Source organism: Saccoglossus kowalevskii, chromosome 17 (genome assembly GCF_978046115.1).
Source record: "Saccoglossus kowalevskii chromosome 17, keSacKowa6.1, whole genome shotgun sequence".
Taxonomy (NCBI): Eukaryota; Metazoa; Hemichordata; class Enteropneusta; family Harrimaniidae; genus Saccoglossus; species Saccoglossus kowalevskii.
The window spans coordinates 12,429,131-12,456,489 of record NC_140657.1 but is presented as its reverse complement, the minus strand read 5'-3'; the positions used below and the strand labels follow the sequence as shown (position 1 = coordinate 12,456,489).

Below are 27,359 nucleotides of genomic sequence, written 5' to 3'. Positions count from 1 at the left end.
TAATAACGGCTAAAATGCCCAGTAGTTAACATATATTTTCAACTTTGAACATTCGGGGAACTGACTACTGTAAAATACTTAATTTTTACTAGAATAGAGTTTATTTTCACTCACTTTTGAAGAGTTGAACATAAAATATAGGAAAAATGTATATTTGCTTGATTTTATTTTTAAAAGCGAAAATAAATTCCAATCGAAAATAAACTTGAAGTATTTTACAGTATAGCATTTTTTCTGTTTAGATAGTAATTTATTCAGATATAGTAGGACACACACACACACAACACAATGAAATAACAGCAATTTAACTACACTTCTTAGTTTTACGTATACGGTAGTATTCTGATACTTTTTGTTACTTATATCAATTAAAACACTTAAAATCGTTCCATGTTCGAATTTCGTGAAACTCAACAAAGCATTTTAAAGGGCGACAGTCGTCGTGCCGCGTTCTGTTCGATATGGGACTCATAGCGACGTATACAACGCGTGTAAAATACATTGTTTATTTACATTAAATTCAAACACGCGCTGCGCGACGACCACCGCGCTTTAAGCGAGCTTCAATAACAGACATATCAGACAAAATTTAAGCAAAGGCTAATTTTGAATATGTATATAGTCTTGAGATTACTTGTGTGTATAATTTTAAAATTATTTTTTGGGACATATACACTGATGGTGGCAATAAAACACCGATGCCAAGAGTCAATGTTCGTTGGTGGTAGTTATTACATATTTTCAACGTTGAGGGCGAACTGACTAGCAACCTTTCTTGGAGAAACGAAACAACAAACTAGCACACGCTCGGACCTTGGCAACAAAAACAACAACTTAGTAATCCGTATGGGTTTCGAGGAGGAAACCTGGATATTAGCCTGATAATACAGCTCGATGTGCGACTTTTATTGAAATAGATCAACCTCTCTGTACCAGCGAAGGATTTCAAGTTCGACAACGCAATACGTTGCCGACGTTTGAACTGTAATTCAAGCTGAAATCGGAAGAATTCTGATTGCTGTTCTGAACCGGAAGTGTAGTCGTAGCCTTGCGATTAATGGCATTTTATCGTTTGCATAATTAATAAGGATGCCTGTTTACGCACGAATATGTATTTAAAGTGTCACATCTATGTATGACTACATTGTTGCATAGTTGAACTACGAAGTTTTACAGCAAGACGTGCGTGCGAGTTTGACTATTGTTTATTTTGATTAAAAAAATCCGAAATGTCGACTGCTGTTTCCCAAAATCCTGGAAATGAGTTGGCACTAGCGCCGATGCCACCTCCTGGTAGTCCTCACCAAAACACATCTAGATCTGACTCGAGACATTCCACACCAAGAATGACCAAAGTAAAGGTAGTTTTAACAGATGAAGACAGAGGTATGCATGAATCTTGGTGATCATTAGATTTTTTTTGAGTGTTTGTATTAAATTTGAAACTGAAAATTAAAAACAAAAAAAAAACATTTCTCATATATACATTATAAATATAACTTTTTATAATTTATCTTGGCATTTTTAGTAAATTTCGATAAAAATGAAAAAGTCTGGATCTACAAAAGTTTAAACCTTCACATTTGAATTGTGTGATGATTGGCACAATGCTCCAGTCAATGTCAACCTCCACCCTCCCCACTTCGTCTAATGCCCCACATTTGTCTTGTATCGCCCGAGGTGGGAGGGGTCGGGGTTGACATTGACTGGAGCATAATAAGACCCATGAAATTCTTTACTCTCGTACTTTGACTAGCTTTAGGCTTACATGTGACCTTTGCAATGTGTGAATGATCAAAACAATGCAATTACATTTTACAAAGATGTAGTGGTGAATACTAGTACAAGATAATTAATGCTAACAGCTTTTTAGTTGAATGTCTTTGGTCTAGGCGAAGGTATCTCTAGTTGCTAATAGTTCAGAACCAAATTAATTCTGTAAATTGTTATTATCATGTATAAATGTTGCATAAACTAACACCTAAACTCACTGTACACATTTTTTTTTCTACTGATTTCCAAGCATTTTCATTTTTTTTTTATTTCACAGAAGAAAGTCCCCTACCTGAACTAAAGTCTAGCGAGATGACTGTGGACAGGACCAAACCATTGCCCACATCACTACAAAGTGAATTCATACCAGAGGATATATTAAATACATTAACTCAGCTACCTCAGAGTAATCAAGATCAGTTAGGTCCACCACTGAGAACAAAAGTCATAACTTACAGGGTATGTCATGTGTTAGCTGTCCATAGCTAAATACTCATTCTTGTCATTTGTGGCCGAAAAATCATGAAAAAAGTGATGACAAGTTACAAATTTTGCAGGAAAAAGGCAAATGATGAGAATGAACAAAACTAGAACTGTTAACCTATAGCTGGTCATGTTTATATAGGTTTTGAACATTGCATTACCGACTTTGAACTCTAAAAAAGAAATTCAAGTTAAAAATTAAATCATTTGATTTTTGCAGCTGACATTTGGTCTGTACCAATTATTCAAAATTTTATAGAAGTGATGAAAATTGTTATTTGTAATAATGACTTTCTAAAAATACGATACATGTCTGATTATGTCAGTCTTATGTGGTAATGCATTCAGTGCCGAAGTTCAAGCCTTTCTAAGAAAAAATATATTACACGCATGCATTTTGATGTATTAACATGCAATATTATCAAGAAGGTTAACAGTTCTCAGAGACAAGGATGGTTTTTACATAATGAGATGGAGATTATTATATTTAAGGATGGACATGATTAAATTTTGAGAAAACAGAAGAACAAAAATAGGAGTATGCACATGTGCAGTTCTGATAATAATACCAAGGGGTTTTATCAATTACTGTAGAATACTTTATTTTCGCTATTTTTGCTGAAGGAATGATTCAGTGAAAATAAAATTCAGCGAATATACATTTGTTCCTATATTTCACATTCAACTTGTCGAAAATCAATGAAAATAATTCCACACAAATCCACCAAAATGGAAAATTTATTCCAGCTAAAATAAAGTATTTTACAGAAAATGACCAAGACAAAATAAACAGAAAGGGAACACAAATTTATTTCAATGCTTTATCTTTATGATTTAGCCATACATGTACAATTTAGCATTATACCCTATTTTGGTAGCCATTTTGAATTGAAAATTAGAATTTCAATATGACTACCAGTAATTCCAATAATTGAATGGGATTTCTGTGTCAAAAATGTGTTAGCTGTGCCCACCTGCAACACAATGAGCAGAGAATTGTTATTCTTTCATATTTGTTATCAGTAGCATTCAGGTCCGTGGTGTGAAATTTTGTATACACATGCTTATAATTTAATTTTATTCACATTTTTGTCAATAGCCTACAACGAAAGGTACTGCAGCACCAGCCAATATGTGGAACTTCCCTGCTAGACGGAAAAAATTCCAGCATCTAACAGACCAACCAAAATCACTGACTGGAGCCGGAAGGTAATTTTCAATAACACAGTCAATAATGCAAATAGCGTTATGGTTGAAAGCCAATAACGGACGTCGGTCATAAAAAAAACTGTCACCAATTTGACTTTGTTTTATTTTTATTTTGCAGGGATATTTCATTTCTGTATGACGTTATACCAGAACCAAGCAAACAACCTGTAGATGACCCTTATGATAAGAGTTCTTCAAGAGCGTTAGAGAAATACAGAGAATCTGTACAAGGTAAAAAGGTAGGTGGAAATTTAATTTTGCTAAATTTACATTTATATGTATTTTATTTTGTTAAAATTTTGGTGAGATTGTTTAGCAGTTTATCACCAACTAGACATCCACTCAGTGTCATTCAGATGGATATTCAGATTATTAATATATACATTAAATAACATTGGCGACATAACACCGCCTTGACGTACTCTGTTAGATACACAGAATAAGCGGGATATAGCATTCCCCCATTTAATGAAATGGTGAATTTTAGATTCTCAATCATTCAAAAAGAATGGGTGCGGCTTCTATTAGGGATGCGGCTTCTAATACAGATTTTACGGTATATATATAGGTACATTACGTTCAGTCAATTTGTAAAGCGTCAAGGAAACAGACAAACATGTGACTATCGAGCGAATTATAATGACGTATTGCTTCTTTTAACAGAAATACACACAGATCCGTTGAATGGTTTTTCCATAAATCCAAACTGATTGTCAGTTAGGTCAATAAACTCCTGGCATCTAGACATCATTATATGCTCAACAATTTTGGAAATGACGTTGGTTATCGCAATCGAGCGATAATTATCTAAACTAGTCACATCGCTAGCTTTATTCTAAATTAGTGGCACAATAACAACTTTTATCATGTTATCCGGAACAGATCCATGACAAAACATTGCAGAGATACACATGGCTAGGTTTAGTCACCAATATTAGCCAATAGCAGTATTCAACGAACTGTTTTAGTCACCAATATTGGAGTATAACAGTATTCAATTAAATGGCTAATTCTCTGATACTGGTAACAACCAGAGTTTTTGGTGTTTGTACATAACATAACAAACTACTTAAGTTTTATCATGTTCCGTCATATTATAATACTATGTGTGCTTGTCTTATAGCCTGGTATGAGTTTACCGGATACATTGATACCAGAAGAATATCACGTAGTGAAATCCAAAGGTGTTCAAGGACTAGAATTCAATGAAGAGTAAGTTGTTGAATGAATTCTTTAACTCTTGTGATGGTGGCGTACACTATTTGATTAAAAAAGAAAACACTTCTTTAACTTCTGGGTGTTTAACTCATTTGGTCTATGTGTAAAATAAGACTGCATTCCAAGTTTACATTGTCATCTACGGGGAGTTTGATTGGAGTGTGATGTCTTTACACACCTTTGAACTGCATGTGATGTACTGTCTCATACAATCTTAAGCTGTACTCTATATACATAAACTTACTACACATTGCTTCGTTTATAAAAATTAAAATATTATTAATACAAAATGTAATCCGGCACTTATTTTGAACCAGTTTGTGAAGTAGATATATTTCATGGAATGCTTATATTGTGATAATATACCATGATGTAATGTATAACAAATTCATTATATCCACAGTTATTTTCTCACATGCAAATTTATACGTGTTAGTATTGCTAACATCATGTTTTTGTCTGTTTACTCAGTAAGTTTACTACACAGCTGTCAGATATGGATAAGAATCTACGTACTTTTCCATCAATGTAAGTTATTTTGTCATTTGTTTTAGCTTGTCTGGGGGATTACGGATTGGGTTCTATGGTATACTCCTGTATTTTTTTCTCTATAAGATTCAAAATGTTATTCTGACAGCCTTATTTGTTCAACAAAATTTACATACATTTATATGTACCGACCAATTCTGTTCATATTTTTGATTTACTGTGACGCATCTATTACCAATTTGTTTGAATCAAGCCTATTTACTGGCGACCATTTTGTATCTCAAAAATACTTGTACCTATTTCTGTCTTGATGTGTTCACTGGGATCTGTTTAATTTAAAATCTATCCTGGTAGGATTTATTTTGTATACGTCTGTGAATTACAAAATGTTTTGAACTGTACTGAAATGCTGCCATGTTTTTCCCATGTCTCTTTGTTTCCTAGGAAACCAGTGAGTCGGTATGAAGTAGTCCAGTTAATGGAAACTCTGGACACTATGTTGGAGAAATCTGGAATTGATGATGAGGAAATAGAAGTGAAAGGACCCACACAAGTAAGTTTGCATCACATTTTTCTGAAAATTTATTTGTGTTTGATGTGAGTCCCATGCAACATTATACAATTATTCTAAAATATTTTGTCTGTTTATTTAAAATTTTGATTTGTGCATGGCAACCAAGGGGCATTAATAATAAGTATATTTGTGAATGAATTTTCTAAATAAGACAAATGTAGTGTTTTCAATATCATCAGTTAGTATTTTCTTGTGATATGTTCTCACTATCTTTTTTTTTTTATTTCTCTTCAGATGCATAATTTATTGGAATTAATAAAAAAAGAGCAAAATATTTATAATTTGATATTCCATGAACTCATTAGACAGGTAAGTTAAAATTGTGATGTGATGCATTGTAACCAGTGTATTCTATTCTAGGCTGCAAACTGCTACTTGGGCAGACATGACAATTTTATACAAACAATATGTGTCAGAATAAATACTAAGATATTACCCTGTATTTCAGTATTTATAGTTATCACCAAGTGATGTATTATGGTTGTATTTTTTTATTTCTAGATTGTGATAAACACTTCCTCATAGGGCATACTATTAATTTAAGTCTTCATGAAAGTAGTTTATTGAATATAAATTACACTGATTATTGTGAAATTTAATGCAACTCATTGAAAAAAAAAAAATCTCGTCATTGTCACTATCACACTTGTTACAAACCCATTGAGACACCGACAATAAAACAAAACTCCCGAGCCGTAAACATATATTCGTAAATGGTAATTCGGCAGTAGCCATCTTGAATTTAAACCAAAATAAAATCCATTTTATATGTCTGTATGTACAGGTTCTTGGATACATGTATTTACACTATAAAAATTATATGGATTGTTGGTGAATAGCCGGACTATCGGTAACTGGTGTTCGTTTGGTTCAACCAATGTTTTGAATTCGTGATATTAAACCAAATGTTAATATTGTTATGTTAATATTGTTATGTTAATATTGTTGTCTATGGGAATTAATTCCAGTTACTGGTAACTGCTGACCATATGGATCAAAGCATGTTTTGAATCCGTGATATTCTATGTTAGCATTGTTGCCTATGGGAATTTACCGTAATCCATTAGTGGTCTTGTACTTGTGTGAAAATTGTTTTTGTTTATTCATTATTTATAGGTATCTGTGGAATGTGTAGAAAGGGGATCCTTGCTTGCAAAAATACGGGAACGATACAATAGATTATTGGACAAAGTACCGAGACAGGTTAAAAGGTAACACACTTCTAATAAATGCTTCTAAAAAATTCATTTTGAACTTTTGAATACATGCATTTTTGGTGAAGAATCTGATGAATGAATGTTATTAATTTTACAACATAATTGGCAAAAAAAATGCACTTGTTGAAGAGCACTTGTTCACTTCTGATTTACTGGGCTATGTAAATATTTATTAGAATCATATCCTTCAATATTAGATACTTGTGTGTTAAAATCTTAATAAATGCCTGTCATCACCCTTAACTTTCCGTGTAATGTGTTGAAGTGCAGATGGCACCCTCAACTCGCTGATTATAGTTACGCACATACATGCAGTTGATTTAATTATTCGAGTGACATATGTGTAAGTTTTGTTTGCATTGACTTTACTGAGGTGGACACTGATTGGCTGCTGCAGACAATATTCATAATGTGTTTGCTCTAACTAGCATTTAGCATATAACATGACCAGGAATAGCTGGACAATTACTGTACTGTGATTATGCTAATTTGAAATTATTAATTATAATTTGAAAATATTTGAAAATTATTAATTATAAAATTATTTTTGCAAATGAGAAACAATGAAGTTTATGGATGAAAAATCAAACAAACTGTTATTGATTGTTATCAAACAAAACTTTGTTTCTACTGCTCAGAAATAATTTAAACATTTCTGTTTTTTTTTTTCAGTCTTCACCAAGAGGTAATGGCACAGAGAGCACTCGATAGAAGGCTAACAGAAGAACTTCTCCGATTTAAAACGAATATTTCGGATTTAACAAAGTATGTATAATGAAATATGGGCTTGCAATTGAATTATTCAAGATTAGATAATTGATGATAGATGTATATAACTCCAAATCCTGTAAGCATGAATGTATTGTATTAAGGAATATAGTTATATAATCATCATGTTTCTGATCAAATCTGATGTATGTATGTATTTTTTTAATTCATTTATTTTTATTTTTACTACATTTTTTATTACTTTGTAATTTTGTTATTTTATTACATACATGATCTTATTTTAGGTTATTAGTCCCCGTTTGGACGAAGTTCGAAAACGGGAACTTATAATTCGGTCTCCGTCCGTCCGTGCGTCCATCCATCCGGAGTCATATTTCAGAATCCCTTGGACCGATTCCGTTCATTCTTTGCCTGTGCCTAGTACTTTATGTGGGACATATGCACATGCAGTGGTTTAGCGATTCGATTCAAAATGGCCAACTGGCAGTCATCTTGTTTTTTGAAAATGTTGTATTTTGGACATGCTTTGTCAGCTTTCATTCAAATTTAGTACATAGATTATACTTGTTAGGATACATGTCCATAATGATTTATTTCACAATTGAATCAAAGATGGCCGACTGGCAGCCATCTTGTTTTTTGAAAATGTTGTTTTTTGGACATGCTTTGTCAGTTTTCATTCAAATTTAGTACATATATCATACAGGTTAGGATACATGTCCCCTACCGTCCGTGAGTTCCTGAGTTTGTCCGTGCGTCAGTCTGTCCGTGCGCCAGTCTGTCCAGCGTCATATTTCAGAATCCTGTGGACCGATTCCGTTCATTCTTTGCCTGTGCCTAGTACCTTATGTGGGACATATGCACATGCAGTGGTTTAGCGATTTGATTCAAGATGGTCGACTGGCAGCCATCTTGTTTTTTGAAAATGTTGTATTTTGGACACGCTTTGTCAGTTGTCATTCAAACTTGTTACATGGATTATACATGCTAGGATACATGTCCATGACGATTAATTTTGCAATTGGATCAAAGATGGCCGACTGGCAGGCATCTTGTTTTTTTTTTTTTTTTGCGGTATCTTGGACGTGCTCTGTCAGTTTTCATTCAAATTTGGCACATACATGTACTTTATACATGTTAGGATGCATGTCCATGACAATTTGTTTCAAAATCTGTTCAAGGATGGCCGATTGACAGCCATCTGACTTTTTGGCCTTACTACTATATTTCCACAATTTATGTATCATTTTCATTCGTATTTCGCACATACATCATACATATCAGTGTGTTTCATAATCAGATCAAAGATGGCCGAATAACGGCTCTTTTTATTTTGGCCATATGACTATGACACAAAACACGTGTTTTGATGTAAATAAACAATCTGTTGTATACGCCACTTGGTACTCAAGTTTCAAGGACACGCTCGCGACAACGCCTCCGCTTTATTATGACGAGCACAAAGAGAACTTAACGGGGACTGTGTCATTTTCAATGACTTGTTTTATCTATTTCGCGACACAAAAAAAAAATACTGTAAAAGGGTTAATTATTTACTGGGTTTTAATTTTGCTTATTTCGCTCACTGGAAAATGAGAAAAATTAAAACCCAGTGAGTATGTGAATTTTAGCATAGAACACATTATCTATTTAAAACCCACTGAATATGCCTGAAATGCTAAATCAGCGAAATTTAAACCTATGTAAAATGAGTGACAATCAATCATTTTACAGTAAAAATAATTAAATACATTAAAAGAATTTTAATAAATCCAAATTAGGATCTTATTTTTAATCAGATTGATGATTCACAAAAACTGTCAAAATTTATTATTTGAACGTTGACAATAAATGCGTGAAGCGAATTTTGGGATAACAGAGTGTATTTTGTTTTCTACTTAAAGTGAGTTATCTGATGTAAAAGAACATGACCAACTAGTCACAAACCAAGCACAACAGGCGCAAGAAAATGTAAGTATTAGCAACGAAACTATGAAATAGAATTAACATTATTACAGTAACAACTGAATATAATTGGTGAATTCATAATCAGCCTGTACATTTCTATTCAGAAAGCCCTTTCTCTGTAATTAATGTCCAGGAAATGTTCTCCCTGGGTGTCTTCAGAATACCTAACCCAACATTTTAAAGCCTTGAGAAAGTCTAAAATATTAGAAATCTTTTGGTGAGGTGTTGAAAAGGTCTGCAAAACCAGAGATTTCAGCAAATCAAAATTGCATACTTGTATGTTCTCTGCTATTTTTACTCAGTGTCCGACTGTTTGTTACATGTCTTGTAGAATACTGATATGTTGATTTTGTCTGGAATGAATATTCTGATTCTGATCATAGAATATGATTTTCTGATTTCTTTTTATAATAATTTGTAAGTTTGTCACTAAAATTCAATTCACAACAATTTAAAAAGTCTAAAATATGTGAAATTTGATGAAATAGGAGATGTAGGAACTATACAAATGACCATATTTGCACATATGTTGTTGGATGCGTTTATGTTAATTATGTTGATTTTCAAACATTCCTCACTATATGTGCTTTTAATAAGTAATTTGAACTTTGTATCGTTTCTGTGTTTATTTTTTAGTTGAAAGCTGCTCTTGCAGAGTCAGAGAAAAATGCTGGGTAAGATTATGTTTTCCACAATTAAATGTTTTCCTTTGTAGAATATTGTTGCTAGTCCAACTTTTATTTCACATTTTTGACTTGCAAAATGATATAAAAAGACTGGTTGTGCCTTATTCTCATAACATATTCAGTGTCAATTGTCTGAATAGACACTAGTGACTGACAACAAGATTTAGCTACTGTCATGCCGTGATCAGAATTAGGTTTGAATGCTACACTCTCATATATAATTGTATTACATTCTTTTATTTTGAAATGAGATATCATAACTATAATTAGTTGCACTAATAAACAAAATGCTTGTTTGTCTATGTTAAAATGAAAAATTTAGAATCATGATTGCTTTTATATAAAGGCCAATTGCCAACAGGGAGATCACTAGTCTGCGTTTACCGTATATATGGATAACCTTACATGTGGATTGCATTGGGACAAACACCAGCGTGATGGTCGTATTTCTTAATTTTAAAACAGTTGGTTACACAGGGAATAGTTCTGACATTCAGGGCTCTTTTTATTCGTTTGTTTGTTTGTAAAACTTTGAAGGTGTGTGTTGTCTATTTTAGCCTACTGACCGAGTACCATGAATTATATGAACTACAGCGAAAGCGATTAGAAACGCAAGTATCAAGTCTAACTGAAGAAAGAGAACTCTGGAGCCATGCAGCATATAGTCTAGCTTTGAAGGTAATATTTTGGCAATTCAGACATACTTGGTTAATACTCTGATTTTATACGAGAGGCATATTGGCCGACAAACAGCCATTTTGGTTTTAAAAACAATTATTTAACAGTAACATTCTTTCTGTTTTAAAGAAGTGGACATCACCTCTTAACTATGTAAATCTGACCAATTAACTTCACAAATGAAATGGAAAGTGCTAGAGCTTCAACCTGTATTAGATTGTTGTCAGCATGTTGTCCATTTTGGTGACAAGGATTTTTAGTACTGTAAAATGCTTTATTTTCGCTTTTATAGAATTAATTTTCGCTGAAGAAATGATTCAGGGAAAATAAAATCTAGCGAATATACCTTTTTCCTTGTATTTCACATTCAACTCGCCAAAAATCAGCGAAAATAAATTCCATGCAAAACACCCAAAAATTATTTTCAGCGAAAATTAATTTCAGCTAAAATAAAGTATTCCACAGTATGTAATATTAAAACAACAGTTTTGTGCATGATTCTGAACTGAACATTATGGTCATTCACTTGTAGCGTGGAACAAATTTTAACATTTCTGTTTTCTATTCACTCAGGTGACTGATGCGAATAGTTTAGCCAGTGCCAAGAGACTTCACATGAGTGAGAAAGGCTGGTCTAAGTTGGCCACTCATTTCACCATTGTGCTTGGGGATAAAGACACTGAGCAGTTGTCCACTTTGCAAGGGTACGTGGACAAGTTCCGTGAACTGATCGGTGATTTCCATCAGCAATTACTGAAGAGTGACGAGAAATCTAGAGTTCGTTTGAGCCAAATCAAGAAGGGTATTCAGAAATGGATTGAAGAGTTTCAACGTGAGATTATGTAAGTATACATAAAATTGCAATATATTCGAAAATTTGCAGACCATATTATTTATATAGGGGTGGGAGTGGGGTATTTCTAAAATACTTGGTATATGTTTAAATATTTCAACTATCATTTTGGTATGTTTGAATATGCATTATACAGCATCACAGCTTATTATATATAATATCTACAGTTTTATGCATAATTAATGTCAAAATCAACACTTGTCAACTTCAACACATCATTTATTCTGTATTTTATCAAATGTTTAGATAAAGACTCCATTTTATCCAAAATTAACATAAAAAATTACACCAAATACATAATGTGCAAAATGTAGCACCCAAATTTCACTGGCAAATATTATATTGTTTCAATGGTTAATTAATTGCTACATTTTCATTTTCAAGTAAATTAGTCCATTCACATAAAACGTGAGTCTGGTGCTCAAAATATTCAGATATTTACCATACCATGAATGTGCTGCAGTCAGTATTTGAGAAATGCTGTATTTTTACTTTTTACTTTTTAAACTTTAAATGCATATCTGATTAACTGTGTGTTATCCTGTCTAATTCCTCAGTGTTTTCCCATTGGTTATTCCCAATGCTGCAGCTACAAATGTATACTTTTTTTTCTTGAGTATACATGTATAATAAGTCCTTCCAATTCTTAACCCCATGATTGAGATCATAATTTGTTCCAATATGTATATGTCACACTTCTGTCTGCAATCTTGTGGTTCACCATGCCAAGCATTGATTTATTACAATTTTTGTGTACTTTTTATGGATAAAAACAATTATAAATTATTTTAAATCAGAAAAAGAAAAAACAAACTGCAACATAGTGTTCTGGGTGCATCCATAGAGAATAAAAAATGAGCACCTGTTTTTTTAAATAAATCAGTTGTAGAAAACACCTTCATATATCCACAGCTAACTTATTGACAGTGCAACACTCGCAAGTGCAGCCAATACATTTAGTTTTAATTTTGATTAACCAGCATTGTTTTTGTTAGTCTGATTGTGACCAGGATATCTACTGTCTGAATACTATGTTCACAATTTTGTTGTTGTTGTTAATTCAAACATCAAATTGTACAGTATGTATTTAACGTGTTTTTCAAATGTTGCTGATCGAATATAATTATTTGCTGTTCATTTTTCGAGCCCTAATAAGAGCGTTAAAACAATGATATATCACAAAGGGTTGTTGGCCAATCACAACAATGCTTTCACAATGTTGATATACTGGTATAATATAATTGAAAATATTTGTAATGAATTGCTACGATATAAAATAAATTAATTTACAATTGGTTACCATGGTCTCATAATTTTCACATAATTTTGAATCCTTTAATCTTAAAATTGAAGAAAAACAGATTTGGAAAGACTTCTTATTTTGTTATTAGTTTATTTTTGTATTCATGTTATTTTGCTATGCCTTTTATTTTACCCTAATGAAGCTTTCCCAAGGAGCTCAGCCAAACCCATACTCCAGATACATTCAGTACCTCCTTTCGTCACTCTTCCATGAGGTGAGATTGGACATGCATGCTTTTATGTATGTCCAAGGTGTTGTGGTGTGTGGTAGGTGTGGTGGAAGACTAAAACCTTGCTCTTAACCTTTCTGCACTACAATTAACATGATTGGCTTAATAACATCTGCCTGAGTGTGAAAATGTTGTCGTCTTGCATGTACTGATCTTCTGGTGGCGCTTTTCTAGAAATGCAGTTATTTCAACACTGCCTTCTGGAGTCAGCCTTCAGCTAATACGCTTATCTCAATCGATGACCTAACCATACTAATCTTGTATCTGCAATTATTCCAGATATGATATCATCGTATATCGCTATATATTCTATGAGGGGTTAATTATTTTGTTTAAATAAAATACACAATAAGCTTGATTTATTTATGCTTGTCACTTTATTTTATAAATATTTGATAATTTATTTCATTAAAACATGCTATTTTTAATTAACTGTTTTTAATAAATGCTGCATGTTGGTTTGTTTTGATGTGTTTTGATGTGTTTTAAGTTTAATAAGTTTTGAAATTGTTTATTGTATGTTTTTTTCGAAAATGAAATTGAATACATCATCCATCATCAGAAGAAACATCTAATACATTATATTTAAAAAATTAACCATTTTTAATGTCATCAATGCAGGACTTTTTTTGAATATTTAATAATTTTTTAAGATTGAAAAAAATATATTTTTTTGTTAATAAAATGTACATAACTTCATCAAACATTTATCATATATTATGTTATTTACAAATTAAAATAATTTCTAATCGATATTAAGAATTTGTAATTATTTTTAATTTATTACAATTAACTGTAATGCAATCTATATTTCATCAAAATGACATGCATGGTTCTTTGCACTGCCAAGATATTTGCATGAAAACAAATAAAAATAATTGAAAAAAATACCCTTCAAGTACAAATCTGACTCACAAATAAATCTATCATTTTATATTAACCCCAAACTCCAGAAAATCTCTTTATATTAACATCACAATCCACTAAAACTGAACATTGAAAAGCCGACCCAAATCATTGACATCTAACACTAACACGAGTTTTTATTTTTAGCTAGTACCTAATTTTGTTTTATTTTTCTCAACCACAGTGGTCGTCCACCAGACTACTCTGTAATGCCCCCTGACAGAGAAACCATTGGAAAATTATTCCAAGATATGAGATTCTGGGAAGAGGTGAGTATTGAAAAATGTAATGAATTCTGTTTGAGTTCACAACTTTTTTTTTCACACATTTTTAGAATTGTCAGCAAAAATAAAGTCACAAAATAATTCCAGCATTGTATGTACAGTTTACACTTTCTCTTATAAACAGTTCGGAGAAACATTGTTTTCTGGCTTTAAATTACTGTAGAATACTTTATTTTTGCTCGGAATTAATTTTCGCTATTTTCTTTGAAGGAATGATTCAGTGAAAATAAAATCCAATGAATATATCGTTTTTCCTATATTTTACATTTAACTCTCATCATAAATCAGTGAAAAGTACAATCAGCAAATATAAATTCCAGCAAAAATAAAGTATTTTACAGTAATACTGTTGGGCTTTGTCATGTTCGATACTGGTCTTGTGCGTTCCATAGAACATGTGTCTGATACTCAGTAAACAACAACTGCATATATCTTGATTTATTCCTCAGACAATTAACAAAGAAGTTGAGAAATTTGGTGGTGATGTCCTGCTCAGCTTTGAAGAGAGTATGTACCACATCAACAAACAGATGGAAGGATGGACTGAGACAGCTTTGAAGGTATTCAGTAGACATCTCTCTGATGATGGTACTGAGTTTCCAGCACATGAAAAGATGCTGGTGATGAACAAGGTGAGTATATATAGGTACTAAAACGTGTGTGAAGTATTATGTGGGGTGTGGGGTACATTATATATGATCTATTGTTAGTTCCTGTGTACCTGTCTTGATAGTTTTGACATGTGATTAAGCACACAGAAATATACTCTAGCCATGCTAATGAGACATACTTCAGTGTAAGTATGCTAATGAGACATACTTCAGTGTAAGTATGCTAATTAGCCATACTTTATTGCAAGTATGCTAATGAGATACACTTCAGTGTAAGTATGCTAATTAGCCATACTTTATTGTAAGTATGCTAATTAGTCATACTTTATTGCAAGTATGCTAATGAGACATACTTTATTACAAGTATGCTAATGTGACATACTTTATTGTAAGTATGCTAATGAGACATACTTCAGTGTAAGTATGCTAATGAGACATACTTTATTGTAAGTATGCTAATGAGACATACTTTAGTGTAAGTATGCTAATTAGCCATACTTTATTGCAAGTATGCTAACTAGTCATACTTTATTGCAAGTACATGTATGCTAATGAGACATTCTTTATTACAAGTATGCTAATAAGACATACTTTATTGAAAGTATGCTAATGAGACATACTTTATTGTAAGTATGCTAATGAGACATACTTACATTGAAGTATGTCTCATTAGCATACTTACACTGAAGTATGTCTCATTAGCATACTTACAATAAAGTATGTCTCATTTATACTTACAATATAGTATGTCTCATTAGCCACAGTCAGCTGGCGCACACGTGATAATAAAATAAATGCGATATTTACTATATGGGGGCCGCCATCTTGAATGACGCATAAAACTAAATAAGAGACAAGTTGTGAAACGCGTTTTTCAGATTCTTACAAATCAGGACAAAAATACCAATCTTTCACAAAAATACGGTTCGTTGGGGTTATATTAAGCCAACCGATAACAAAATTCGGCCGAATTTGTCGTTTTTGTGTGGAAAAATCCCTTGCATACGAACACCTAATTACGCGAAGAACCTAGAACACTAAGCCGGGGTATTTAGCCGGGCTAATAAGACATACTTTATTGTAAGTATGCTAATGAGACATACTTCAGTGTAAGTATGCTAATGAGACATACTTCAATGTAAGTATGCTAATGAGACATACTTCAATGTAAGTATGCTAATGAGACATACTTTAATGTAAGTATGCTAACTAGACATACTTTATTGTAAGTATGCTAGTAAGACATACTTTAATGTAAGTATGCTAACTAGACATACTTTATTGTAAGTATGCTAATAAGACATACTTTATTGTAAGTATGCTAACTAGACATACTTTATTGTAAGTATGCTAATTAGACATACTTTATTGTAAGTATGCTAACTAGACATACTTTATTGTAAGTATGCTAATTAGACATACTTTATTGTAAGTATGCTAACTAGACATACTTTATTGTAAGTATGCTAATTAGACATACTTTATTGTAAGTATGCTAACTAGACATACTTTATTGTAAGTATGCTAATTAGACATACTTTATTGTAAGTATGCTAACTAGACATACTTTATTGTAAGTATGCTAATAAGACATACTTTATTGTAAGTATGCTAACTAGACATACTTTATTGTAAGTATGCTAATTAGACATACTTTATTGTAAGTATGCTAACTAGACATACTTTATTGTAAGTATGCTAATTAGACATACTTTATTGTAAGTATGCTAACTAGACATACTTTATTGTAAGTATGCTAATTAGACATACTTTATTGTAAGTATGCTAACTAGACATACTTTATTGTAAGTATGCTAATTAGACATACTTTATTGTAAGTATGCTAACTAGACATACTTTATTGTAAGTATGCTAATTAGACATACTTTATTGTAAGTATGCTAACTAGACAATATGGTAATAAATTAATGGAACAGAAGTCTGAGGCACTTGTATTAATGGATTCCTTATATTTTCACAAATTCCATTTTAATTTGATAATGTGAGCTATTGACACAAAATATGTTTGTTTCAGCTCAACAATCAGCACCACTGTTGTGCACCTGTTCCATAAAATGCTAACATTTCAATGTTACTTTATTTCTTTCATTATATTTTTCACCAATTCAGGATTTAAAAGAGGTAACGCATCAGTGTGGTGTGCAGTGCACTCTTTGGTTTTTTTTTTTCCTTCACTTATCCTAACGAATGCTTTTGTCTGGCAATGCATGGTGGCAAAGTACAGTTATTGCTATTTCTCTGATAAAAGCTTGCATGCGCAAATAAATATAATGTCCTAAAAACTGCTAAATTTATTGTAATTGGATTTTTTTTATGTATTCACTGGTAGTCACATTTTTTGGCTCACCTAATTCGTTCTTGTTCATCATACATAGTATAATACATTCATACGTACGACTGATAAAGAAAGCATTGTATTGTCACCTCAAGACTCCAATACAGTTTAGTTTTAGCTTCTTTTACAGTCTCCGTCAAAATAAACAGATCTGTAGTAAACAAATACATTGATTATACAAGCTGTGTGCTTCATATCGTACAATTTAGGGCTACATGTATATTGTCTACATGTTTTCATTCATGGCTTTTGTACTGAGCCAGCATGTGCCGCAGTTTGTTAACAAATCTTTCAATGTTATCGTTCAGCACGTTGTATTGCACTTTCATGCCTTACTTGTTTGGGTTTGTCGATGATTTCTTGTTGTTGCTTGCTTTAATGTCACATTGTAGATGTAGTGCGCAGTGTCTTCATACCTATACATAATAGACTGTCTATTTACTTACTTCACAGTCTAAAGTGATGGCCTTTATGTAAAGGCCATCTAGCCGCTCATAAGTGACCACCTTAATATTCAGACCACACAGCTACTTGTAGTGAACACCTTTATTAATATTCAGACCACCGAGCTGCTTGTAGTGACCACCTTTATTAATATTCAGACCACCGAGCTGCTTGTAGTGACCACCTTTATTAATATTCAGACCACCGAGCTGCTTGTAGTGACCACCTTTATTAATATTCAGACCATCCACCTGCTCGTAGTGACCACCTTTATTAATATTCAGACCACCCACCTGCTCGTAGTGACCACCTTTATATAAAGGCCACCTAGCTGACCATATGTAGTAAATATTAGTTTGGTGTGATGTATGGTATCACAGCTTGCATGTTATTTTCATTCAGTGCATGGTGTGTCCCTTGATGGATTTTAATATTTGTCATATATATAATGTACTATCTTCACAGGAAAACACTTATAACTATAATCTTCGAGCCTATAGAATGTTTTAACAGACATTGGAGTTCTGAAATTCTGATTAAAGTTTTGGAACGATTATATTTGACAGTTATGAATATGATCAAATTGTAGGAAATATCTGAGAATTTTACCTAAAATTATAATTATTCTATTAAATGAAACTCAACATTTAAAAAAAACTAAAAATCATTGAAATTTCAACATTTGTGACTTATTTCCTACAATCTGAGCATATTCATATCTTTAAATATAATAATCTTGAAACCAAACCTTAATTAAATTTGTTTTACACAAGGCGAAGGATCGAAAACTAACGTTTTTTTTCAGGCAACATTGTAGCATACAAACGAGGCAACTATGCATACATTCCTTGGTGTGTTGCCACGTGTAAACCTGCTTGTTGAGTACAACTTCATAACGATGTCAGCGGCCTCTTGCATGTTGCCAGTTGCTGTGATATGTAGAATCTGATTGTAGCCTAGCATAGGATGTTTCATTCAGTGGCATACACAATACACCATTGGTGCTTAGTTTAAGTCTGTATAAATCACACTGTAATTATAATGATGGCTTGCGTTTATTTTCCACTCTGTTGTTTATCAACCATTGGAATACCATTGGAAGTCAACTTCACCAATTAATGCTACATCATAGCGATTCTCCCAAAAATGTTGACCAGCACCTGATAAATAATTACATCCACTTGATCCAAGATTACCAAATAAATTGTTGAAACATATATTGAAATGTGCAATATTATGCACCGAAACAGGAAACAATATGGCACAATAGGGTTAAAGTGAGAGTTTCACTATTGTAACATTTTTTTATTTACTGTTTTTCCTATTTTGTGTACAGCTTGTGGAAAATTTCATGGAGCTCTTCAAAGTGCGAGTCAATGGAGAAAATGGTAAGATTCTGTCTAGTAGAAATATTCAATACTGTTGTTGCAAATTATTATTCCTGCTTTTCCCTAGTAGACTAGTTTCAGTTGTCTGGCTGCTATAGAAATGGGGTGCTAAAAGTCAGAACATGTTTTAATTTACGGTATTGCACAGATTTTCCGTATCCTTCCATATTAGGAAATGTGAGTTTGAAATACAGAATAATTATGCGGTAATTCCAAGAAAGTAGATGCTTTTGTTAATAAAGTTCATTACGAGAAAACTTTTAATAATAATTTTCACTATTTTGCTAAGCACTGAGCTTCCTGTACCAAGTGGTTGGTTTGAGAAGATAATTATTAGTGTTATTACAAGGATACTGCAAAGTATGCATTCAGACGCTACACACTTGTTTTGACTTTTGCTGCGTGTAGGTTGAAACTCCTACTGTACTGTGGGTCCACTTTGACCTTTGTTACACGTTATTAATACTCCCACTGTATTGTCTTAATTTGTGAATACTTTGCGATATCCTTTCAATAACCTCATTATTATTAGTAGTATTGTTTATTCAGATAAATTTCCAAGATTACTAGTAATCTATGAATACCAAGATGTCACAAATTAATATGTCATGTTTCATAACAGTATCTTTATATGTTCCTTATATTTTACAAAGTACTTCTACAGCGTTTAGCTCCATTTGTATTTAATGCTATGAAACTTAGGAGGGAAGCCGCTGAAATATTGTAAATAATTTAAATATTTTGTATTTACTGTTTTGGGCCGATGGCCATGTATCAGTTAATAAAGATCCTACAATATAATATATTTTACAAATACATTATCAACTTTCAATACAACTTGGATTCACAACAATTATTACTAATTCTCATCTTCTAGGAGTTGCCAAGGGTTTCATAACACTAGCAAATGCTATGGAACCGTGGGACTCTAGACTAAACCAGATTGTAAATGGCGGGTCGCTACCACCAGAATCAGAATGGGGTCGTCTTTATGATCTCTTTGATGATTGGATTATAACTGTTGATGATACCTTTACCTTGGTGGGATCTACTCAGAAAGAAGAAGATCGCAATGCTAACAAAGAACACAAACCGTGAGATTTTTATTTACTGATACTTAATAATAGAAATCACATATCGTTGTTATCCTAATTCTGGATATCTGTGATATCTTTCAATATATGTACAGTCATGTTTCCAAATTCTGCTACACAAAGTCTGAGAGGTGTGGATTTATGTATCGAATGCCAAAATATTCTGTACAAAAACTATGACATGTAGGAGAGCCATTTAAAATGCACACTATAAGTGCAGAGCGATGTACTGGAGTCTACCTTGAATTATATGTTTATTCATTGAACATTTTATTTTTCATTCAGCATTACAATTGAGCATATATTCCGGAATACGCAGACTTGGTTAACCACTACAATAAATGGAGTGGATAACGAAGATGCCAAACTAGTAGAACAGGTAATGATGGCAAACACATATGACCTATGCAGTACATAATCTTCAACCTATGACCCATGCAGTTTATGACCTATGACCCATGCAGTTTATGACCTATGACCCATGCAGTTTATGAGCTATGGCCCATGTAGTTTGTGGTCTTTGACCTCTGCAATTTATGATCTTTGCCCTATGACCTATGTAGTTTATGATCTTTGAACTATGACCTATGCAGTTTATGATCTTTGAACTATGGCCTCGGCAGTTTATTATCTTTGCCCTATGTAGTTTATGATCTTTGAACTATGACCTATGCAGTTTATGATCTTTGAACTATGGCCTAGGCAGTTTATTATCTTTGCCCTATGACCTATGTAGTTTATGATCTTTGACCTATGCAGCTTGTCAGTGAGTTAGTATGGTTTGATGTACTGATACTCAACAGTATTTATTTCATCTATTAATTTCAGGTTCGTGTATTGCATGCTGAAATCGTACATTGGATGATTCAAGTATTACTTCGCTTAGCACCAGATAAAGCAGATACTCCAATAGAAGCAATAGAAAGCAGCATGGCAGCTACTTCGACCACCAACGATATTAAAGAAAAGGCTGAATCTCTCTTTGAGAGACTCACAAATTTTTCAAACTACATTATTGGGTAAGTATTTTTTTGTATATATTTGCTTTGTTGACTTTTTTCTCCACTAATATTGTAGAAAATCAACTTACAATGTGAATTACAGCAAATGACTGATAAGTAAACAAAATCCATTGTGATATATTGTGTATATTTTATTTATCACTAATAAAAAAGTACAGTTATGAGAAATATTATTATTCAAACTTGAAGTCTACAGTATTCTCTACTGTAAAGTAAAATTTTTTTTTTGCTGAAGTATTGATCTTAAATGCAAATCTTGCCACAATACTTTTTTTCCGCCTTAAAACAGTGTACACTATTTATGGTCTAAAAAAAACTCAGCATTGTGGCTCTCTCGCTTTCAATGAAATCCTGGGTAGCTATTTGCATCAATGGTCTATTCAGTTTTTACACAGTGTAAAGTAATACTACACAACATTACAGAAGTGTTTCACAGGGATGTAGCGATTTGAATACATATTACATGTAATACTATTGTGTTGAACAAAATAATACAGTGTATAGGGTTTATATAGGGACAATGCACTATGTATTAGGTTGGGATATCTGAGATGGTATGTACTATTATAAACAGTATCTTTGACAACTCTTATTTACATACTAACAGGAGTACCGGTAGTTCATATGTCTAGGGACAACAACGTTAAATTACCCACTCTGCATTAAAGAAGGATTGATGTTTTTGCTTATGCCTATTTTCAACATGTCAACTTTAAAATACCTTGATTACTATTTTTGTTTTATAACAATACAATGCATTGTGGGAATAGAATCCAACTTGAACATTTACAGTGTAGTGCTTTCACACAGCCTGATTTACTAAAAAACATGTCTTTTTAACTAGCATGTCATTTTAGAATTTAGCTAATCTGTTTTTTTCGCTAATTCAAGATTTAGCTAATTTAACAGAAAGTATATTCTCACAGATAGTCGACACTTTAGCTAAATTAAGATTCTGTTAATTCATGCCAAGAGTCAAATTCGCTAAAATTACATGCAGCTATTTCAACATGTTTTACAGTATTATCTAGACTGACCACTTTCTCCAATAACACATCAGGTATTTATAGCACAAAACAAAACACTGTCTCTCCAGTGTTAATAATTTAATCACAATCATTATAATCAAACATATATAAATAAATCAGTCATGGTGCTAAAGCAGGATAAGGTAAATACAGCTAGTTTAGTTTGGTCCTCTGAGTGCAATTGAATTGAATACACTTATGCAATGGAATACCAGTACTGTGAAGATTTGCTCAATAAACACTCCAGGTTAATTATATAAATTAATTTAAGCACTGTCAATGTATGCAACACTACGTATATTCAGCTAAAAGTTTATGCCGTACTGCTTGTTTGAATTGACTTGACAAGCTAATCGAACAAATCTTAATTGGACTGTTCTTTCATAATTTTAAGTAAGAGAATGATAATTGATCAGATGTGGATATATTCAACGTGAAGATTGTTATTAGTGTGCTGTCTTGTATTAGAAAAAGGTATCATATGAAATCATATTTGTTTTTGTATACCTGCAAGTAAAAGTGGATAATAAACATTGTATATATTTCTCATTGTATTTATTTGTAAATAGATGTTGTAGTGGTATTGTAGCACAAGAAATGCAACGAAAACAAGAACTTGGCATGGATGATGCAGAGCATGAATTCAGAGATCTCAAGAAAATAAAGGTATTTAAGATCAATTTTTGGGTCCAAAAATACTAAAGGTTGTCCTTTTATCAACATAACTAAAACCATTTGTCTTACCATGTTTTCTTGATAAACCCTGAGTGTTCATTGTTATAATTGAAGAATAATATAAGTATATTATTATCATTTGAGGTGGAGTGTGCAGAATGGATTCATACCGCTACTATACTAGTACAAGAACTATTAGGAGGTGGATCATTGGAACTCTTTAAACCATTGGAAACAGAACCACCTGAGAAGAAATATGATGAGTCGGTAAGATACTTTTTATTAAATTGCCTACTTTCCCTTCATAGCTAATTTACATGGGAACATAACAGGTTTTGCAATTGTGGGAGGTATTTTTCTGTCTGATATTTTGGTCGCCCTAATTGCAAGGTGACCAACATATGGACCTATTATGGACATCAGATTTGAATCTAATTGCTGATGTCGCATTAAATTAAATCTCCAGTTTCTAGGGGTGAATGAATTTCAAATAGCAAATGACGTCGCCGAGCAATACATCAAATGATGTTACTAAGAATTTTCCATGAACGCATTTTATACAGAGAAACGAATGAGTAAACAAAAAAAACTAAAAAACGACAGGTATTTATAAGGTATTTATACTGTTGTGGCGTTGAAATAATTTCTCCAGGGTTTTGGTCAGTCAATAAATTTCCCTGAGATTCACAACAAATCACAGCAAAATTACAGCAAAGTAGCGCAGTTGGGGTTGAAAGTCTATCATTTGCATTTCGGTTATACATGCGGCACCTCATTCTATGATTATGCTAGGTAGTAAGACCTCGTAATCCTAACAAATGCTATTCAAATTGTTTCCCACTACAGATTGCACAAACACCAGAACCACCTAAATCAACAGAAGTTGTTGAAGAAACTAAAGAAGAAACGCCTGGTGTTGAATCGCAAGAAGAGAAAGAACAACCAACAGAAAAGATTGCAGCAGATGAGAAAGTTAACCTGTCTGAAATGCAAGTAATCGGTTATGATGAAAATGTGCGCCCAATATCGCTAGATGAAATATCTTCAGAGAAAACCAAGGTAAGGAAATATTTGGTCATTACTTGTAATGATCAATTTTTATTGATCGTGTGGTTTAACCTTTAACCTTTTGAGCATGAAATTCAACTTTTGTCATCATTCACAAGTAATGTGTAACACTTTTCACAGATCATCTTTTTCAAATTGTGATTATTTTAGCAAAAGTTGCACCATATTTCTTTTGGAAAAGTAAAGCATCAGGAGATTATCATAAAAAGAAAACTTTCAAATTACATTGTGGTTGATTCTAACTGAACTGTATGATTTTGTTAGCAGACTGTTGATGTGGATAAATTATTAAAAGCAGATACCAGTGGTGATAGGTCAGACACGCCGAATACTACACGCGCTTATGAAGCCTTGGCTGCTGTAGAAATATTACAAACTAAACTTATGTAAGTCATTTTTTGTTAACCTTTTTCCTGTCTGTAGTCCTGTTTAAGGTGGAACCCTAGTCATAATTTTGGACAAAATTGGTCATAAATCACATAACAATGTTCATTAGTTTATTATGTACAATCATGAAGCTAATGTCCCATGGTACAATTAAATAGCATTATTTTGTGTGTTACAGTTAAGCTTTTTGAGAAACGCTATTAATTTAAAAATTGCTATTTTTAGAACAATTTCATAGAACACAATATTAATATTAAGAAAAATTGCCCTTTTGGACACTTTTTAAAACCCAGATTTTTTAAATAATTCAGAACAACAAAATATGCTCCTTCATAAACAATATAGGATTTTTTCAGCCTATGTCACCAGGCTAGATTTTGAGGTATTGTATAATATCTCTGCCATAGGAACATATGGTAAAAGCATTATAATAGTGCCAAAATGGCCACTTTCTACTAGAATACAACCATCAATTTCTTGAAAATAAGGCTGGTGACCCCCAACTTTTTTAAAGTAAATATCCTTATATTGCCTTGGAGTACAGTTTATTGCAAAATGAATAAATCCTGGGTATTTTAATTTATTCTTGCCATAACAGATAATGATGAGAGTTTCAAATCTATGATCACAAATGTGATGCACATTGATATAATTTTGTATATTTTATTTCATCATAAAGTAAATACAATTGGGTACTTGCTAAATACATAATGCTTTGTCATTATGGTGTGGAACATGATAAATAGCTCAAAAAGAGCTAGTAAAACATCATGTCCCTACCCTAATTATAAACTAGTCAAATTATCAGAAATATTCTTAAAAATATTCAAAGGTAATTAAGTCTCTGGGATTTCGAAATTGCCATCATAATATGACAGAAAGGTTGTGTGTCAAAATTTGTGTGTGGAAAATCCAGCTGGTTGTTTGTTGTGACTGACATTTGTCATGTGGTATGCAGTCAAGTAATCTAAGAATGCGCAATAGCACATGTAATGATATATATTATATCATATTCTTTTGCTAAAATCTTTTGTGTGTATATATACTGTATTACTATTGATTGACATTTGCAGAGAGACTGAGGAACGGGCACAAAATGCTGAAGAAAAAGTTTCTGAACTTGAGGATGAGTTGAAAACTGCATTGGAAAGACTAAGAGCTATTGATGGAAAGAGTGTTACACCAACAATCCCTGAGAATCGGACCCCAAGTGAGGATGCTAAAGAAGCTGAAGTTGTCAAGGGAAAGGGAAAAGACAAAGGAAAACCACCATCAACACCAACACAGATGACTGTCCCAGAACCATCAGGAGCAGCTAAAAGACCAACTTCTTCGACTTCAGTAAAATCAACAGGAACGCCTCCTAGATCGCCCTCACAAGCATCACATAGATCTAGTGCAAGCTCACGCTCATCAAAGGTTTCCAAGAAATCAAAATAATTTTTTGACTAGAATTTCTTAATAAATTGTACATTTTGTAATATATCTATTGTGTTTTCCGATTAGATTGTTTGAGATATTTACCACTAAAAGATGTTTTTTCATCACAGAACTGTAATAACTGTAGTTGTGTACATTGATAACACATGAATTTGCCAAATACATTATCCGTCCTGGTGCTGCTTCTGACAGCTTTGTTAACTTTGTTAAGTTCTCTCACATAACCATGTGTTGCTATCATATATGTACAGTGTAACGTATCCAAACCAATCACTAAATATACTGAAATCTCAGTTTACAGGGGAGTTTAGTATATAGTATGCATGTGTCTCATACAGTGAAGACAGACACACACTAAAAGGACTGAGCGAATTGTTCCATTATTTATAGAGACTCAACATGATGACAGATTCCAGTCTACACAGTTTAATACATGTAGCTTTTATTATTTTTTAAGTGCGCAGTGTGTGTCAACTTAAAGTATGTGGTAAATGCACAATGTATGGTAACATTATTGCCTTGCTTGAATACATATATTTGGTCATTACTGTGAATGACTGTAAAGGTTGACTCATTATGCTAATGAGAAACAAGCATGCAAACGAATACTAATGATGCATTATTTACATACAAACAATTGTATCACATCACATATATTACATCGCTAAAAAATATCACATCTGAGACTACATTTACTTTACTTTTTCCAAATGCTGACGGCAGACCAAGGTGACGCTAGACCTTGCCAATTGAAAAAAAATATTTTTTGGGACTCCAACCCAAAGATAATAGTCTTGTAACAGCTTAATTCAATTAGCTATCCATATACATAAATTAGAAATCTGAGATTTATGCTAAGAGATATTTCTTGACTAAGCATGTAAATATCTTTTTAATGAACATAAACTTGTTTAATAAAAATTGCTGTGTCCATTTAAAAAAAAAGAGTGGTGCGATTTTGTTTAAACCAGTGCCCTATTCCAAAGACATCAGTATCTTTTTCTAATGTCTTTGCTTATTCATATGAAGCTGACCATTTTTATAGAAATTGGTTAAACACAAAATATATGAAGAAGCCAAATCCATTAAATTCCATCAAAAATTCTAAATTTATTGATTAGATTCCCTTGATATATCCGGTTGAACTTGAAGTTTGAGGAGACTACCTAATCTGCTTTTTCTACTTCATACATTTGTGCCTAGAATTTGATTGTAAGGGCCAGTTTTCTACCAGGCTATACGTCAAG

At 32.6% G+C, this 27,359-nt stretch overlaps 1 protein-coding gene across 3 annotated transcripts; it reads left to right on the top strand.

The window, feature by feature from the left end:
* The first annotated feature begins 805 nt into the window (after nucleotides 1-805).
* On the top strand, nucleotides 806-27,057 carry LOC102802467 (axonemal dynein light chain domain-containing protein 1-like). Of its 3 annotated transcripts, none has more exons than XM_085492559.1 (26): nucleotides 806-1,386; nucleotides 2,051-2,232; nucleotides 3,356-3,465; nucleotides 3,584-3,704; nucleotides 4,589-4,677; nucleotides 5,155-5,211; nucleotides 5,617-5,725; nucleotides 5,981-6,055; nucleotides 6,863-6,957; nucleotides 7,636-7,728; nucleotides 9,597-9,663; nucleotides 10,297-10,334; nucleotides 10,904-11,024; nucleotides 11,598-11,866; nucleotides 13,323-13,394; nucleotides 14,500-14,584; nucleotides 15,049-15,231; nucleotides 19,347-19,398; nucleotides 20,276-20,492; nucleotides 20,778-20,871; nucleotides 21,321-21,511; nucleotides 23,112-23,208; nucleotides 23,362-23,484; nucleotides 24,064-24,276; nucleotides 24,553-24,671; nucleotides 25,746-27,057. In XM_085492559.1, exons 1-26 carry the CDS (start codon nucleotides 1,230-1,232, stop codon nucleotides 26,110-26,112), a joined length of 3,396 nt encoding a protein of 1,131 aa, XP_085348685.1. In that variant the 5' UTR covers nucleotides 806-1,229; the 3' UTR covers nucleotides 26,113-27,057. The 3 variants fall into 3 exon arrangements, with proteins under 3 accessions (XP_085348685.1, XP_085348684.1, XP_085348686.1); XM_085492558.1 differs by having other exon boundaries at nucleotides 24,550-24,671; XM_085492560.1 differs by lacking the exon at nucleotides 13,323-13,394 and having other exon boundaries at nucleotides 24,550-24,671.
* The last annotated feature ends 302 nt before the right edge of the window (nucleotides 27,058-27,359 follow it).

Bases quoted from the DNA above. Each gene is read 5' to 3' on its own strand.
- LOC102802467 (XM_085492558.1), top strand. From the start codon at position 1,230: ATGTCGACTGCTGTTTCCCAAAATCCTGGAAATGAGTTGGCACTAGCG. The intron at 14,585-15,048 runs GTGAGTATTGAA...TTTATTCCTCAG, and splicing joins ATATGAGATTCTGGGAAGAG to ACAATTAACAAAGAAGTTGA. The intron at 23,485-24,063 runs GTAAGATACTTT...TTCCCACTACAG, and splicing joins AGAAGAAATATGATGAGTCG to ATTGCACAAACACCAGAACC.